Source organism: Diachasma alloeum, unplaced genomic scaffold (assembly GCF_001412515.2).
Source record: "Diachasma alloeum isolate Michigan unplaced genomic scaffold, Dall2.0 Dall_scaffold_78908, whole genome shotgun sequence".
Lineage (NCBI taxonomy): Eukaryota > Metazoa > Arthropoda > Insecta > Hymenoptera > Braconidae > Diachasma > Diachasma alloeum.
The window spans coordinates 3290200-3306494 of record NW_021683643.1 but is presented as its reverse complement, the minus strand read 5'-3'; the positions used below and the strand labels follow the sequence as shown (position 1 = coordinate 3306494).

At 35.9% G+C, this 16295-nt stretch overlaps 1 protein-coding gene across 1 annotated transcript in view; it reads left to right on the top strand.

Annotated features, from left to right (window-relative positions):
- LOC107047700 (dynein heavy chain 7, axonemal) overlaps positions 1 to 15827 on the top strand; it is a 42296-nt gene extending 26469 nt beyond the window's left edge. Inside the window, 12 exon segments of the mRNA XM_029126739.1 lie at positions 972 to 1680; positions 2444 to 2670; positions 2852 to 3222; positions 4761 to 4941; positions 5118 to 5416; positions 5512 to 5676; positions 6564 to 6804; positions 8272 to 8569; positions 12110 to 12420; positions 12491 to 12642; positions 12729 to 13010; positions 15621 to 15827. Coding sequence (XP_028982572.1) covers positions 972 to 1680; positions 2444 to 2670; positions 2852 to 3222; positions 4761 to 4941; positions 5118 to 5416; positions 5512 to 5676; positions 6564 to 6804; positions 8272 to 8569; positions 12110 to 12420; positions 12491 to 12642; positions 12729 to 13010; positions 15621 to 15827 — 3443 coding nt within the window.
- The last annotated feature ends 468 nt before the right edge of the window (positions 15828 to 16295 follow it).

Genomic DNA, 16295 nt, shown 5'->3' with positions numbered 1-16295 from the left:
ATAAGATACTATTTTTCTACTCAACTCTGACCGATAGACGACTTTTATCACCACTTGACTCAATTAGAAGACTTCCTTGAGGCCTTAAAAAAATTTCAGCAAAATATTTGCACTTTTAGGGTATATTTCCTGTTGTATCCAGCGTGGGGGGTACTTATAATTATAGTAGGTTCTAGGCTTAAAGGGATAAATCCCACCAATGGTTTATCGGTATTTAAATATGAGAATTTATTACATGATTATAATTACTGTGTCATTGTGAAAAAATACGAAAAAGTCACGTAATTTTTCTGGAAGTTGTAAAATCTAACAGAAACTTCAAGACTTATTATGCCTCAGAACATGAAAATTCTTGGATGTTTAAGAATTTTTACGAAAAGTTCCGGAAAAATTACGGAACGTGTTGTTAAAATCTCCCCCTCACGGTGACTCATGGCTAGCCGTGAGGCGTCGGACGGATGAGTAATTTTTACGGAACAGATCGTAGAATTTACGTGACGATTGACACTTTTTTTAAAATTTTACTTCGCTCCCAGATTACGTTTCGAAACGTAGTTTTTACGTCTTTTTTCTGGTAATTTTTATTGAATATTTCTTTCCCTGGGGTAACTCCGCGAATGACCCCCAATAAAAAATTAAAGACGAATCCGCGTGAAAAATTCGGGTTCTTAAATTGACCTCTTTGTCTTCACTAATTATCTTCGATAATTACCCTATGACATCACAACCTAGGCCTTCTTCCTCCCGTTGCGAATCATCACAAATTAGAGGACTCCCTCTCCTCCTTAATCGCGCGAAGATGAGTTAAAAAAAAAAAGTAGTATCAAAGAAAGTTTACGTAGAATGTTTTTTCATTTCGACAAACTCTTCGGGTTCTCTTCCGACTGATCTACTGGGAACCGCGTCGACCTCGAATGATATTATGTAATTTATTATGCACAATTAGCCACCCCTTTTACATAATTCTGTAGGTGACATTCTCATTGGTTCCGGTGTCGTCGCCTACTTGGGAGTCTTCACGATGCAGTACCGCCAGGCCCAGGTGGAGAACTGGGTGAGACTCTGCACAGAGCTCAATATTTACTGCACGAAAGACTTTTTACTGAGTCAAGTGCTCGGAGATGCTGTGTCTATTAGATCCTGGAATATCTTCGGACTCCCCACTGATCTCTTCTCAGTAGACAATGGGATAATTGTGTTCAAGTCACGCCGATGGCCTCTGATGATCGATCCTCAAGGACAGGCGAACAAGTGGGTGAAGAATATGGAGAAAGACGCCGGAGTTCATGTGATTAGGCTCAATCAGAGTGATTACACGAGAGTACTCGAGAATGCTATTCAATTTGGACAGCCTGTATTGATGGAGAACGTAGGAGAGGAATTAGATGCGGTGCTCGAGCCCTTGCTTCTCAAGCAGACCTTCAAGACTGCTGGGTCGTTGTGTATTAAGCTCGGAGACTCTGTGGTCGAGTGGAACGATAAATTTCGGTTCTATATCACTACGAAATTACGGAATCCTCACTATTTACCGGAGATCGCTGTAAAAGTCACACTTTTGAATTTCATGATTACACCTATTGGCCTAGAGGATCAGCTGCTGGGCATTGTTGTGGCTAAGGAAAGACCCGATTTGGAGAGCGAGAAAAATCAGTTGATTGTCCAGGGAGCTGCTAATAAAAAGTAAGATGACGTCCCTGATGAAGTAGAAAAACCAATTAAAGCCGAAGCCGAATTTTTAATTACTCATTCATCTAAAAAATCATTTTAAAGCAAAATAACCGTCTTTTTCTCAACCAAATAGTATTTTTCCGGCCTGTTGCGATGAGGTTTTTTACTCGTGTGTGATTTTTTTATTGAGAGTTGTAGGCTTACGAAAACGAGACTCGCCTTCGGCTCGGCTCGTTGTGCTTCAACGTCGCTCGTCTCGTCTACGGCTTGGTTTTGCGTAGCCTACGACTCTAGCTAAAAACATCACACTACTCGCCCATATCCTCCCATTTTATGCACTTGTTACGTAAGATACTATTTTGTTACGGCAGTCGGTGTTTCACACGCAACGTGGGTGAAGCAAGTCTTCACGAGCTGAGTGACAAAAAGAACTTTCTTTACGAAAGGGAGAACCGAAAACCAGTTATCAGAATGTCTTTTCTGCGCGAGATTCTATGCATCTACTAAAAATATTCTCTCCACATTCTCTTCGAAACCTATCAATTTCTGAGATATCTGTTCTTAATAATCAGTATAAAACTTGTACCTTCATCCTTCCAAGCCTTCGCTGCAGTATTTCGTTATCCGGTGAATCTCTCCACGGAAAGAAACTTCTTTTGATGTTTCACTAAAAATATCAATTTTCTAGATGGTCAAATGATTGATGCAAATTTTGAATCAGATTTAAATAATTCTTGTATGTTCGAGCAGAAAAAAAGACTGAACTTTTTTTTAGAATGTTGAAAGAAATAGAGGACAAGATTCTGGAAGTGCTTTCTGGGTCAGATGAGAACATTTTGGAGAATCAGACAGCTATTGCTATTCTCAGCTCGTCAAAGGTATTAGCTAATGAAATACAGGTGAAACAGGCTGTCGCAGAGGTGACAGAAAAGTCGATTGATGCCGCTAGACTCCAGTACACGTCCATTGCCGTTCATAGCACTGTTCTATTTTTTACCATAGGTAAAATTTAATTAATCATTTGATCGTTATTTTTTCACTCCAACATGTCGATTGGATAAATTGCAATTTGTTTTGCATCAATTTTTCATCTTCTTCTTCTTCTTAAGGAGAAAAAAACTTTGATTGATAAGTTGATCCTTTTTTGGCCCTTTTTTGGACATTCGTGTGATTTTTCTTACAGCTGTCCTAGCAAATATTGATCCAATGTATCAATACTCCCTCGCCTGGTTCATGAATCTCTTTAAAGTGACAATCGACAATACGCCACCGGTGGAAGACATTAGTCAACGTCTTCAGGACCTCACGAAAGCATTTACGCATTCTCTTTACATCAATATCTGTCGATCACTGTTCGAGAAGGATAAACTTTTGTTCTCATTGATACTCGCGATTAATTTACTGAATAAGAGGGGTGAGGTTTCAATGTCACAGTGGATGTTTCTGTTGACTGGTGGCGTTGGACTGGATAATCCTGACAGGAATCCGACTGAATGGCTTCCTTCGAAGTCCTGGGATGAACTTTGTAGACTTGATGATGTTCCTGGATTCACAGTAATTATTTTGATTAATTATTAAATTTTAAAGGAAAAGAAAATTGCAACTAGGGTATATCATGTTAAAAATTATATTCCTATTATATTAAATATATTATAGTATTGAGAAACAATAATATAATATTATTATATTATAGTATTGAGAAACAAGACATTCTCGAGAATTTTTTGAAAACTGTTCCCACCGTCTCTGACAGTCTTTAAAACAGAACGATTCCCTAGCGATTTTCCAAGGAACAAGGCATTCCTAAAATGGTATTTGCGTACGAAGCGGTACCCTGTCAGACAATTAACAAATTCCCACAATATCGGGACTGGGTTGCCGACTTGGAATTAAAAACTCTTTGGTACATCACATATAATGACAAAGATAAACAGGTGACCGGGACCTCCCATTTCACTACCTTCCTTCAGAGGGCAATTAATTCTTAAAATTAAATTAAATATAGTTTCCCCATCAATTCACGAGCGTGGTAAAACATTTAAATTTCCCGCCATACCAGCTCTTGGCGTTACCCAGGATCAATGACGAGGACGTGGCTAGCATAGGATCCCAAAAATCCCATTTTGGGGCCCGTATTGTACACAAACACCGCTAAAATGAGAATAATCCTGAATAATACATGAATAATAATGAGAACAATACACATCATTTGATCTACTATATTGTCTAATGAAGAAGCAAAGGACGAAAATTTTCAAAACTTCATTGTTATTATTACCAAAACATCCTTGAAACTACAAGAAAAAAATAAAAACGTTATCTTTATGGTTTTGTAAATTTGTGAAAAAACAAGTTCTTTGAACAATTCTCTTTAGGTACTTCCTCAGTCACTTATATATGATGAAAAATTTGCATGTAGATCATATGTTGTTGCGTACATTCAAAAACTTTTCCTAAAATTTTAATCATTTCATCCACATCATATTCGAGATATGCATTCCTACAAATGGGACAAACATAAAAATTAAATGTTCGACGATGCGTATAAGTGACTGAGGAAGTACCTTAACCCTAGGTCTGATCACCAAACGGGACCTTGCGACTTGGTTACCTCTGCGGGGATTCCCCGCCGTATAAGTTAGGCTTTAGCGTTGCCGAATACACGCTACACTGCCCGGGCTCGTTTAGCGAGTTTCCGGCAACGTCGCGTCATAGGCAATTTCATTTAACTTGGGAAAAAATAAGTCATCTGTCCGCAATAATTTGTTTTTTTTAGGAATTTTCAGAAACATGTTGTTGTAAAAACTACTGTAATTTTTTAGACACTTCAATTGACAAAGTCAATTTTTTTTTTAATTTTTTCGGTTAGTCAGTCAATTGTAATTAAAGAAAGAGGACGCGCGGCGGGGTTCCCCTCATAAGGTGCCCAATTTTGGGTTAAATATAAAGATCCTTGAATATTCCGCCAACCATACATCGTTTGACCCATTTTCTTCTACCACATGTTCATGTTTCAATAATTACTAAATGCTTTTCATTTTGGATTATGACTCTTCAATAATGGAAAGTAATTTCTGGTCCTAATTGTTTAGGGGATTAAATCAAAATTCGTCCAAAATGTTCAGAAGTGGAAAGAAATATTCGATCACAGAGAGCCTCAGTCTCAAAAGTTCCCTCAGCCATTCGATAAAATAACTCTTTTCGAAAAAATGTTGATCCTTCGGTGTTTGAGGCCTGACAAGGTCGTGCCATCAGTTCAGCTCTTCGTTGAAGGTAATTAATTTAACTTGATAATTGACTTGATTGTACAAATGATATTCGATCAATTGGTCGACATAATTATCCCCCATTAAGAGTATAATTAATCTAATCCTCCATTTCGATATAATTTTTACAAATTCAGTCCGGAGAAATTTCTTCAATTTCTTTTGCATGTGCTTTTCGCATAGATCAACTTGGGAGACAATTTGTAGAGCCTCCGCCCTTCGACTTGGGCTCCTCCTACGCAGACTCCTTCTGCTGCATTCCTCTTATCTTCGTTCTGACCCCCGGAGCGGATCCTACCGCGGTTCTGTTAAAATTCGCTGATGATCAGGGCTTCGGAACATCGAGACTCTTTTCTCTATCACTGGGTCAGGGTCAGGGTCCAATAGCCGTCAGTTTGATTGACGAGGGAGTGAAGAATGGCACTTGGGTTGTACTCCAAAACTGTCACTTAGCCAAGAGTTGGATGCCGACCCTGGAAAAGGTGCCACTAATTAATTATCGATTATAATGATTCAATGGTTACTAATTGGAATCAATAAATTATCCGAATTAATGGTTCACTTGGGTTTACCGCAGATTTGCGAGGGTTTCACACCAGAATCTGTGCATCCAGACTTCAGACTGTGGCTCACCAGTTATCCCGCTGAACATTTTCCCATTAGTGTTCTTCAAAATGGCGTCAAGATGACTAATGAACCACCTAAAGGACTCAGATCAAATATTACGCGATCGTTTCTTCAGGTTCGTTGATATTTTTCATGAAATGGCCTTCCAAAAATCACTCAGAAGCTTTTCGGTTTGATGATGTTTTTGCCAATTCAATTTTTTTTCATGGCTGTGAGCATCAGTGATTCACGGACACGGAGCGTCCGTAAAAATATTGTTCATCACACGGCCTAAAAATAACTTTTCTAGTTCATATGATTGCAAGCCTCGTCTTCGGCTCGGGCTGCAAATTCATATTCGCCAGAAACGTTTTTTTCGTCCTAATGACGAAATATACTATTTTAAAAGGAGATCGCAGTGATATTTAAGGGTGCCAAGTGAATTTCGCGATGACCTTGAAAATTGACATTCACCAACAAAGTTATAATTTTTTTAATTAATAGTATTAGGCAGATGGTGAACATCGGTGACAATTTTAAAATTTTAGAACTTATGGATATCGAGAAATTAAATAAACAAAATCAGTCTTATACACGGCCTCTTATGGAGTTTTGATTAAATTGAACGTTTCAACCCCCTAGGAACTCAAGAAAAATTTGAAAAAATTTGAAGATATGGGGAATGATGTGTTCAATGTGATGGCGACAAAAAACAATGGGGTACCGGGGTGAATAAGAGAGATATTTCAACCCGCCGTACCCATTTGATCCCATGCTTTCTCGAGGTTCGTCACGCGAAATAGAGGATTTTCCGCATTTATTTTCTCGATGTCTAGTTCCGGTTGCGGGTTTGAAATTTCGTCGGATGGATGAATACATATTTCTCCAATGATGGAGGGAAAGAAAAAATTTTTTTTGAATCTTTTTTCAAATTCACTTGGCACCCTTAACACTCCGTTGGTCGCAGAAAATTTACGAATGCCGTAGTTTTTGACATGTTTCCAATGTTTCCAATGGTTCTAGGATCCAATCTGCGACCCTGATTTCTTTGAGACATCGAAGCAAAAGACCTCCTTCAAGAAATTACTGTTCTCATTGTGTTTCTTCCATGCTATTGTTCAGGAGAGAAGGAAGTTTGGACCAATGGGATGGAACAATCCGTATGAGTTCAATGAGACGGATCTTCGCATTAGTGTACTTCAGTTAAAGATATTTCTGGATCAATATGACGATGTGCAGTATGAAGCATTGAAATATCTTACAGGTATTTGAATCCCAAACATGAATGTTAGATGTCAGAATGAACAGGAATAATTAAAATATTATTATTTCATTTTTTATTTTCAACGGAATTTGCAACAAGTTTGCGCCTTCAGCCTGGAATTAACATATTTATAGGAACAATAGAAATTCATTCATCCATTTGATGTTATAGAATGTGTTTCTATCGAATTTCAATCCTGTTTTTCAGATTGATTCGATTTTATAATTAAAGGAGAATTTTAATGAAGTCGATGGGTTTTATTTAATATTCACCTGGCAAAGAGCTGGAAATAATTTCGAAGTGATTTCAAGGATTTTGAGAATATTTCAGAAAAAGGGAGAAATTTCATGGAATTAAAAAAATCTAGAGCCATTTTTCCCTAAACCTAGCAGTTTTCGAAATATTTCTGCATAGAATTTTCTCGCTTATAGATTTTCACCACTTTTTTTCCCAGAATTTTAATAGCTAGCCGATTATCCCTTTTTAAAAATTTTCAATCTCCAATTCGTGATTTTTGCAATTCACTGGCATTTATGGAATTCTATTCATTCTATCAAAAGACAAGGAAAGGAATCGAATTTATAAGTATTCTTTCACTATTCGAAAAGAAATCGATTTTAACCATTTTCAGGAATACATGGAGAAATTTTTATATTAGCCGAATGAGGTTTCGAATGACTTGTTTGGTGTGTTGGTTTTGACCACAGAAAAACACTTTTTATTTATTTTTAATATAATTCATCTTCATTAATTGTTGTAACATGCGAATGAAGAAAAACGTATATATTATTATTATTATTACAGAATAATAGCCGGTAAAATTTGTAGTCTCCAATTCTCATTTTCTGTCATTTATTCTATTCATCCTATCACAAGACAAGGAGAGAAACCGAAGTTATGGGTATTCTTCCATTATTCAAAAAAATATATCTATTTTAAAACTTTCCGGAGAGATTGAAAAAACTTTTTTTTTAGTTTTTCCCACCCATTTTTCTTTGCATTTGATGAATTTCTTCTCCCTGAAATATTAATATCAGTATTCCTCTAATACTTGAAGAAAAAAAGTAATTCAAAGTTCCCGCCGACATAAAAGAAATAAATCCATTTTCTAGCGGATTATCCCTTTCTGATTCTTTTTTCATTTCCTTTTCAGGAATACATAAAGAGGGTTTTCTATTACCCAAATGAGATTTCGAATGACTTTTATTTTGTGTGTTTATTTTGATTATAAAAAAACCCTTTTTATTGATCTTTAACATAATTCCTCTTCATTGAAAACGGAAATTCGAATAAAAGAAAATAAAATAGTATAGTTAATCTAACGACCGGCGTGAAGCACCCGTTCGCTAGTTACAATTAAGAGAAGATGCAGTGGGGTGATGAGTAACCCCACTGCACCCGCTGACGGTTAATTTCATTCGTACTTGAATTGGTAGCGAAGAATCAATTTTTGTTGTTTGCATTCAGGTGAATGTAATTACGGCGGTCGAGTGACTGACGAGTGGGATCGCCGTACTCTCAATACAATTCTCGAGGTATTCTATTGCGAGGAAGCTGTGGAAGAGCGATCATACCGTTTCGACTCCTCGGGTCAATACTACATCCCATGGGTCTCAGAGCACTCTGAATTCCTCGACTACGTGAGGGACCTACCAATGATAACAGGACCAAGTGTCTTTGGCATGAACGACAATGCTGATATAATTAAGGACCAGCAGGAAACCGAGATCGTGATAGCCTCCATTTTATTAACCCAAGTAAATAAATTCTCATCTCATTTTTCACATGAACAGTGATAAAACATAAAACTCCTTTGTTGCAAACTGTCAGGAAACTGAGGTAAGGCAATTCACGTTCATAGGACGGTTTTTATTACCACCGTATCGTAAATTATTTTACGTTAACTAACATCATTCTCTTGTATAGCTTCCCAAGAATTTTTGGAAGAAGAAGGTAATTTATTATTTACTCACATTTTCTCCAAAGATGAAGAAAAATCACTTTGTAGTTTTTTCAGCCATTTGATTTCTCGTAGCGAACCACGCACGGATGAGCAAATTTAATAGAAAAACCTATCGAATTCGTTAGACAATTCTATTGAACTTCTATTCAAATTTCTATTAGTTTTTGGCCAATTCTATTGAAATGTTCAATAGAAAATATTTTATAGAAAAAGTCAAAAGAATTCGATTTTTCTATACAATTTATTCTATTGAGATACTTTCTATAGAATTTTCTCGGCTCACATTTTCCAAGTTTTATTGTTTGATTTTCGCGATGAGAAGAAAAGAAAAAAACTGAGAAAATTTGAGCCGAGGAAATTCTATAGAAAATATCTGAAGAGAATAAGTTTATAAGAAAAAATCGAATTCTATTGACTTTTTCTAGTGAATATTTTCTATTGAACACTTTAATAGAATCGGCCAAAAACTAATAGATAGCTGAATAGAAATCCAATAGAATTTTCTTAACGAAGGCGGTAGGTTTTTCTATTAATTTTTTTCATGCGTGACTTTTTCTCAACTTGAGCCCACGATGATTTCCGAAAATCAAGAGAAATTGTAAGTTGAATGGATAATGGAATTTAAGGTGTTTCGTTAGTACACTGTTGAAAAATTTCGGCTGAATTTTTCGGAAAAAGATGTTGAATTCAATTTAAGGATAAAAAATTGATGTAATTTTAAGTTTTTCTTAAAATTCAAGTAAAGTCCCAATTTTTCAGCGGCGGAAAGACGGAAAGTTCACCATTTACATGAATTTTCTAAGGGAATTCCGTTAAAATTCTTAGAATTCCCTGAATTTTTCAAGAAATTTTCCGAAAATTTTGAAGAATCTGGAATTCAAAGAAAGATTTCTCTGAATATTCCTGATTTTTCACTAATTTTCCCGGAATAATTTAACTGAAATGTACCATTCATACGGATTTCTCCATGAAATTATGAATTTTCAATGAAAAAATTCCTTAAAATTTCAGTGGACAATTTACGGTTCAAAAGTTTCCAAGATCTTTACTAGAAATTTCCATGGAACATTTTTAACAGTGCACAATGTTCCTCCGAGGGGTCGACGAAAATGGAATTTCATTGTTCTGAAGTCTCCATTCAATACCTGAATCCGTAATTTTGAAATTTTCAAATAATTATTTCAGACATTAATTCTTCTTTCTCAAAATAACATCCGTCTAAAATCTAAAAAAATCCTTAAACTTACACGTGGTAAGTCGTGGTGATTCCGACTTTCCGAAAGTTGTTCTACTTCAGTAGAAAAGTGATCAAATAGGAAATATCCAAAGAGGAAAGACAGATTTTCCAGAAGACCTCTTTGGAAGGAAGGAGCTCAGAGAAATATATCCGAAGACGCTTCCGTACAGAATTTGTTATTTACTGCAGCGAAAGTTTCGAGTTCCTTCTTAACTCACTAAGTTCTCAGATATCTGCAGAAGTATCTGCCTGAAATTCTCCATCCTATCGTCTTTTATCCCTGCTTTAACGCATTCCAACATTCATTGCTTTCGGTAATGAATGTTACTAGGGGAAACAATTATGAAAATCTTATCTGTAGTAAATTTTATCGACTACAAAAAAGTTCTGCTGTACTTTTCTCTAAACTCTCCCGTTTCAGAGGTATCTGCAAATTATATTGTATGAAATTTTTAAACTCATCTTCTTTCACTACTTTACTCAAGACTTTTACCTATGAATTATCCCGGTAATGAGTGGTGCTAAGAGTAATGAAAAGACCTTTTTTATAATGAATTTTATGAGACACAAAAACTCTTCTCCAACACTCCACTGAAACCTCTAGTCTTTAAGATATTCTCTGGAAAACTTGCGGGAGATTCTTACATTCATCTTCTATACGTCAACATCTCTCTAATAATTAAGAATGTATTACACCCTTTTCGCCAAAATTCACGTTTTTTGAATTTTTCTGGTAAATTATTGATCGGATTAACATGAAAAAATATGTCGTTTTTACGTTTTATCATTACTTAATAGCTCACGAAATTTCATGATCGTGCAATAATTTTCCTGCGTTTTTTCTAAAACTTTTCGGAAATTCGAAAAACTTTAGAACAAATGCAAGAAAATGATTGCACTACCATGAAACTTCGTGAGTCAGTCAATAATAAGGGTGTACATCCTTAAATACGCAATTTAGAAAAATTGAATTCTATCGGCTTTTTCTATATAATCTTTTCCAAAAACTAATGAAATAACCAAAATAATAGAAAATAGAAATCCAATGGAATTGCCAAACGAATTCGCTAATTTTTCCGATTAACCCTAGATTAGTCACCCTATGATGAAACCCCGTCGCGCATCGTTTTTCTTTAATTACAATTCACTGGCTAACCGGATAAATTCAAAAAAATTTGACGTTGTTAATTGAAGTGTCTAAAAATTATTGGAGTTTTTAGAACAACATGTTCCCCAAAATTCCTAAAGAAAACAAATTATTTCGGACAGGTGAATTATTTTTCCCATGTTAAGGAACTTCCGCAGTAAATTTTGGGGCTATGGAGTGGGGGAAAATATCAAAGGTTCCGACACTCCACTGCATCCTTTGAAAAAAACAATGAAATGACGAAAAGTTCACGGGTGTATTGAACATTCGTCGCTTAGATTTCTTTACACTTATTATTCATGATTAATCAATTCCAAATAATTTTTATTTCAAAATATTATTTATCCGGCAACTCTCCTAACCTCTCTCCGTTCCCATGTTCAGCGATCAGTTTTCTCTAACGTAACTAAAATCCCAAACTATGCCATACATTTTCAATAATTACAAATAATCCCTGTGGTGACGGCTAATGAAATTGTCGGGATATGTTTCTGAAATATATACGGTTCTATTCGTGAAGCGTTTAGACTTTTATTCCATAGTCGATTTTTTTTTTTGTGATTTTTGAAAAAGTGGTGCCATAAGACTCTGTGTTAATGACACATTTTCCATATTTTCTCCTCAACAATCTACGTGGTTCAGCGTTTTGCGACTTTATAGACATTTGTAATTATATATTTATAGATATTTGTAATCACTCAAAGAATATATTCTCAAAATTTCAGCTCTGTAGTCCATTTCCTTCTACTCCCATATACTTACTGCGGAAGTTCCTTAAATGCAATTGCCAATGACGCGATGTTGCCGGAAACTCGCTAAACGCGCCCGGCGAGTGTACAGTGAATTCGGCAACGCTAGAGCCTAAATAACACGGCGGGGATTCCCCGCGGAGGTGACCAAGTCGTCGGGTCGCGTTTGGTGACCAGACTAGGGTTAAACTTTTTCGTACGCGCGAAACTTCCATTCGGAAGCGAAAATTAAGCCGCCGTAAGAGATTGTAACAATCTTTGACAAAAAAATCCTTCTCCCAGGATACAGCATCAGAGGCTTCTGAAAGTGGAAAAAGTCCGGACGAAATAGTGTTCACAGTATCTGAAGACATTCTGTCGAAACTTCCCCGTGATTTCGATTTAGTAGACGCCTTAGAGAAGTATCCAACATCGTACAATCAGAGCATGAATACGGTACTTGTACAGGAAATGGGTCGGTTCAATAAGCTGCTTCAAACGATCAGAAACAGCCTGGGGGGTGTGCAGAAGGCGATCAAAGGTAGTGCTAATTTACCCCTCTCCTCACTCCTCCCCTTCTTATTTATCTTTCCCTTTGATATAATTTCTAGGACTGACGATAATGAATGCAGAACTCGAGGAAGTTTTTACGTCAATAATAACTGGAAAAATTCCAAACTTGTGGAAGAGAGACTCTTACCCATCCCTAAAGCCTTTGGGCAGTTACGTCCAGGACTTTATTCGTCGTCTGATGTTCTTGCAGGTACTCTAGACATTTTAGAGAGATGTATTCGGTAATTAGAGATGAAGGAAGAGTAAATTGTAGGTGAATTCCTTATTTTTTTACAGGAGTGGTTTCAGAAAGGGCCGCCGGCTTCTTTCTGGCTCTCTGGGTTCTTTTTCACTCAGGCTTTTCTCACTGGTGCCAGACAGAACTATGCCAGGAAGTACTCAATACCCATTGATCTTCTGGTGTATGATTTCCTTCCCCTTGAGAAGAGTGAGTTCGATTCTCCACCCGAGGATGGAATCTACGTTTATGGACTCTTTCTCGATGGCGCCAGGTTTGATAGGAAAGTTATGATGCTGGAGGAGGCGCTTCCTAAGGTTCTCTATGATGCTGTTCCTTATGTGAGTAAGAAATTTAGAAGAATCGTCAGTCGTAATGCCCCGACTGGTTCGAAATTGTCGAAAATTTTCCGAAAGTTTTGTTGCTTGGCAACGATGGGGGCAAATTTGCATTGCTAAAAAATTTTGTCTGCACACGGAGAGAAATGTTCAGTAAAAATTACGGAACTCACAATTCGCTCACCGGTTACGAAACGCTCTGGAAAAATTCCGTGACAGTTCCATAAAATTTCCTACAAGCATATTTCGTTTCGGAATTACGGAAAAGATACGTAATTTTTATTGAATATTTCTCTCCGTGTGAAATTGCCGGTACACTTTTTGGAAAATTTTATGGAATTTAATTACCACTGAAATTTCAAGGAATTTCGTCATTGAATATTCAGAATTTAGCGGAAAAATCAAAGAGAACTGTAAATTTCAGTTTCATTTTTCCCTGAAATAGAAAACCAGAAAATTCCGCTAAATACATTTTTGAATTTACAAGGCAGTGACACTGAATACGATTTAGAGGAAAAAATCTTGAAATTTCAGATTTAACTGAAAATTCAATGTAATTCGGCCCTGAATATTCATATTAGATTGGAAATTCAAATAAATTAAGGAATTCTCGTCTTTATGCTGCTAAAAATTCTGGAATTTTACTGAATTTTCAGTAAAACCTGATATTTTATGATTTTTTTTCCCTCAATCGCATTCATTTCTATTTCTGTGCTTTTGAGACCGTCCAACTTCCAGGTTTTACGAGCCGTTATCCAATTTAATCGGGACGTTTCGTTTATTAGGAGGTAGATAATATTAAAAAAACCTAACCCTTATCCCTCTTAATTGGGATTATTCTTTAATAGTGGAAGTCGTCTGTAAACGTTATAACATTAGATATAGAAAAAACAATGCTTCCCTTCGGAAGCAAAACTGGCCGTTTTCTCTCTTCACTAGGATTTTTTTCTTCAATAGTGGGAGTCGATTGTAAAGATTATAAAATTAGAGAGAATCACATTTTGAGCTGTCACTGATTGTCCTAAATCGCATCTAGTGTCATTGTCCTGAAAATTATTATTTTTTTTTTATGCTTATCCTGAAAATTAGTAGGCAACTGTCCATGAAATTTCATTTCTTTCTAACAGTGTGGCAGGCTAAAAAAGCCGAGTGCGCACTAGTTGATATGTAGAAAAACTTGAGGAAAATGTTAAACCATTTTGAAGCATGAGGGGCATTCAGCTGGATTATTCCCCCCATTTGAATTGTCAATCAATAGGAATACAGTATCTGACGTTTTTGCGGGATAAAAAACGATATTTTTATTCAAATTCAAAGTTTTGCTGAACAGAATGAGGAATGTGAGAAAGACAAGTATTTTTTCATCGATAAATTTGAGCAGGTGAAAATCCAATTTTTGTAAATAAATATGGTGTGATCTGAGGAAGTGACGTTAGCAGTGTTTTGAAGGATGAGACTGGAAGACATCGAAAGCGGTGATTGTTCATCGGAAATGCATGGTTCATCCATTCTCATCTTTTTTAGTAGAGTATTTTTTAGTTCAGCATCCAGTTGCAAGTTGTTGTTAACAAAATTAAGTTCTGACGTTCTCACACTCCACCGTATTATTTGGTACACTTTTCTCTGCAGTTTGGTGGATAACTCGAGAGAATTTCCTTCAAATCTATCCATTTTCACACTTGAGTTTCGTCCACGTGAACTTAAAGTAGCTCTACCCTTACGGTAAATTCAAAGATTATTGAAAACTACAAAAAAATTGCAGAAAACTCGATTAGATGCGGAATTCTAATTTTTTTCTCAATTTAATTATCGTTTTGGTTTTACAAAGAAGAAATGTTTAAAAATCAGGATTTAACCCAGTGTCTTATGTGAAAATCAACATTTCCATTGTAATCAAAGATTAAAATCTGAATTTTTTTTTTCATGAGATGTGAAAAAATCAAGAATTTTTTGACACCTCATAAAAAATAATCCACCGTTTTGCAAACAAGTTTTATTATTTATTTATACGAGGGAAATATTTGAAAAAACATCAATATTTTGCAGAATTTAATTTAGATAATACTGACTGGGTATGAATTATTTCAATTTTTTTCCATGCAATTTAGTTGGAAAATTAAAAAACTGGAAATATCCAAAAGTATAGCGTAGCCCGGCCGAAGGGTAGAGCTACTTTAATTATTTAAATATCTCGAAAATCAGTGATGTTAAGAGAAAATATCAATATCCCTTTTCTATTGTGAAAAAAAATTGCAAGGAGACACGGCCTGTAGACACTTCTGATTACCAAAATCTTTGTAAAATCAAGCGAAAGAGATACTCCGATTTTTTTTTGTACAATTTCGCTGCTAAATCCATTTTATAATTACAAAATAATTAAGAGGCGTCTCCCACCATTACTGTAATAGGATTCATTACGTGATTTCGTTGAACAAAAAAGAAATCTCAGTGAAAAGAAAATGAATCTCTCGGTCCTAAAGTTCACTAATTTCTTACCTAATAATTCTACAGAACTTGATATTGAGTTATATGAAGAATAGTTTTAAGTAACTTAGCGTTCTTCTTCATTGGCTTCACATCTTATGGATGTGGGACGGTAATTTTTCCTTTCAGCTGTGGCTTGTGCCAATGAAGAAAGAGGAGATAAAAGAGCGAGCAACGTACACGTGTCCAGTATACAAAACGAGTGAACGTCGTGGCGTACTATCGACCACCGGGCACTCAACAAATTTCGTGATTGCCATGTGGCTGCCGACAGAAAAACCACCGAATCACTGGATAATGAGGGGAGTTGCAATGCTCTGTCAATTGTCCCAGTGATAAAGTACTCACCAAATGAAACAGACCAAGAGCAGAACGACTAATTAATTAATGAACAATGAAAGTTCAACTATTTTAACTCAACTAATGTACAAATCATTGCAATACAAATTATGCACTCCTTCATACTAACGAAGGCTCCAATCAGACAGAATAGATTAAGCAACATTAATTGACCCTAGAGTGGTCATCCTGTGAGGGAAACACCGCCGCGCGTCGTTTTTCTTCAATTACAATTGACTGGCTAACCGGAAAAATTCAAAAAAATTTGACTGTCAATTGAAGTGTCTAAAAAATTATAGTAGTTTTTAGAACAACATATTTTTCAAAATTCCTAAAGAAAAATTATTTCCGACAGATGAATTATTTTCTCCCATGTTAAGGGGAAACGGAACGCCTGTGTCTATATATATATACACTGAGAAAAAAATTTATTCTTTCCAAGAAAATGTTATTGGTGATATCTTT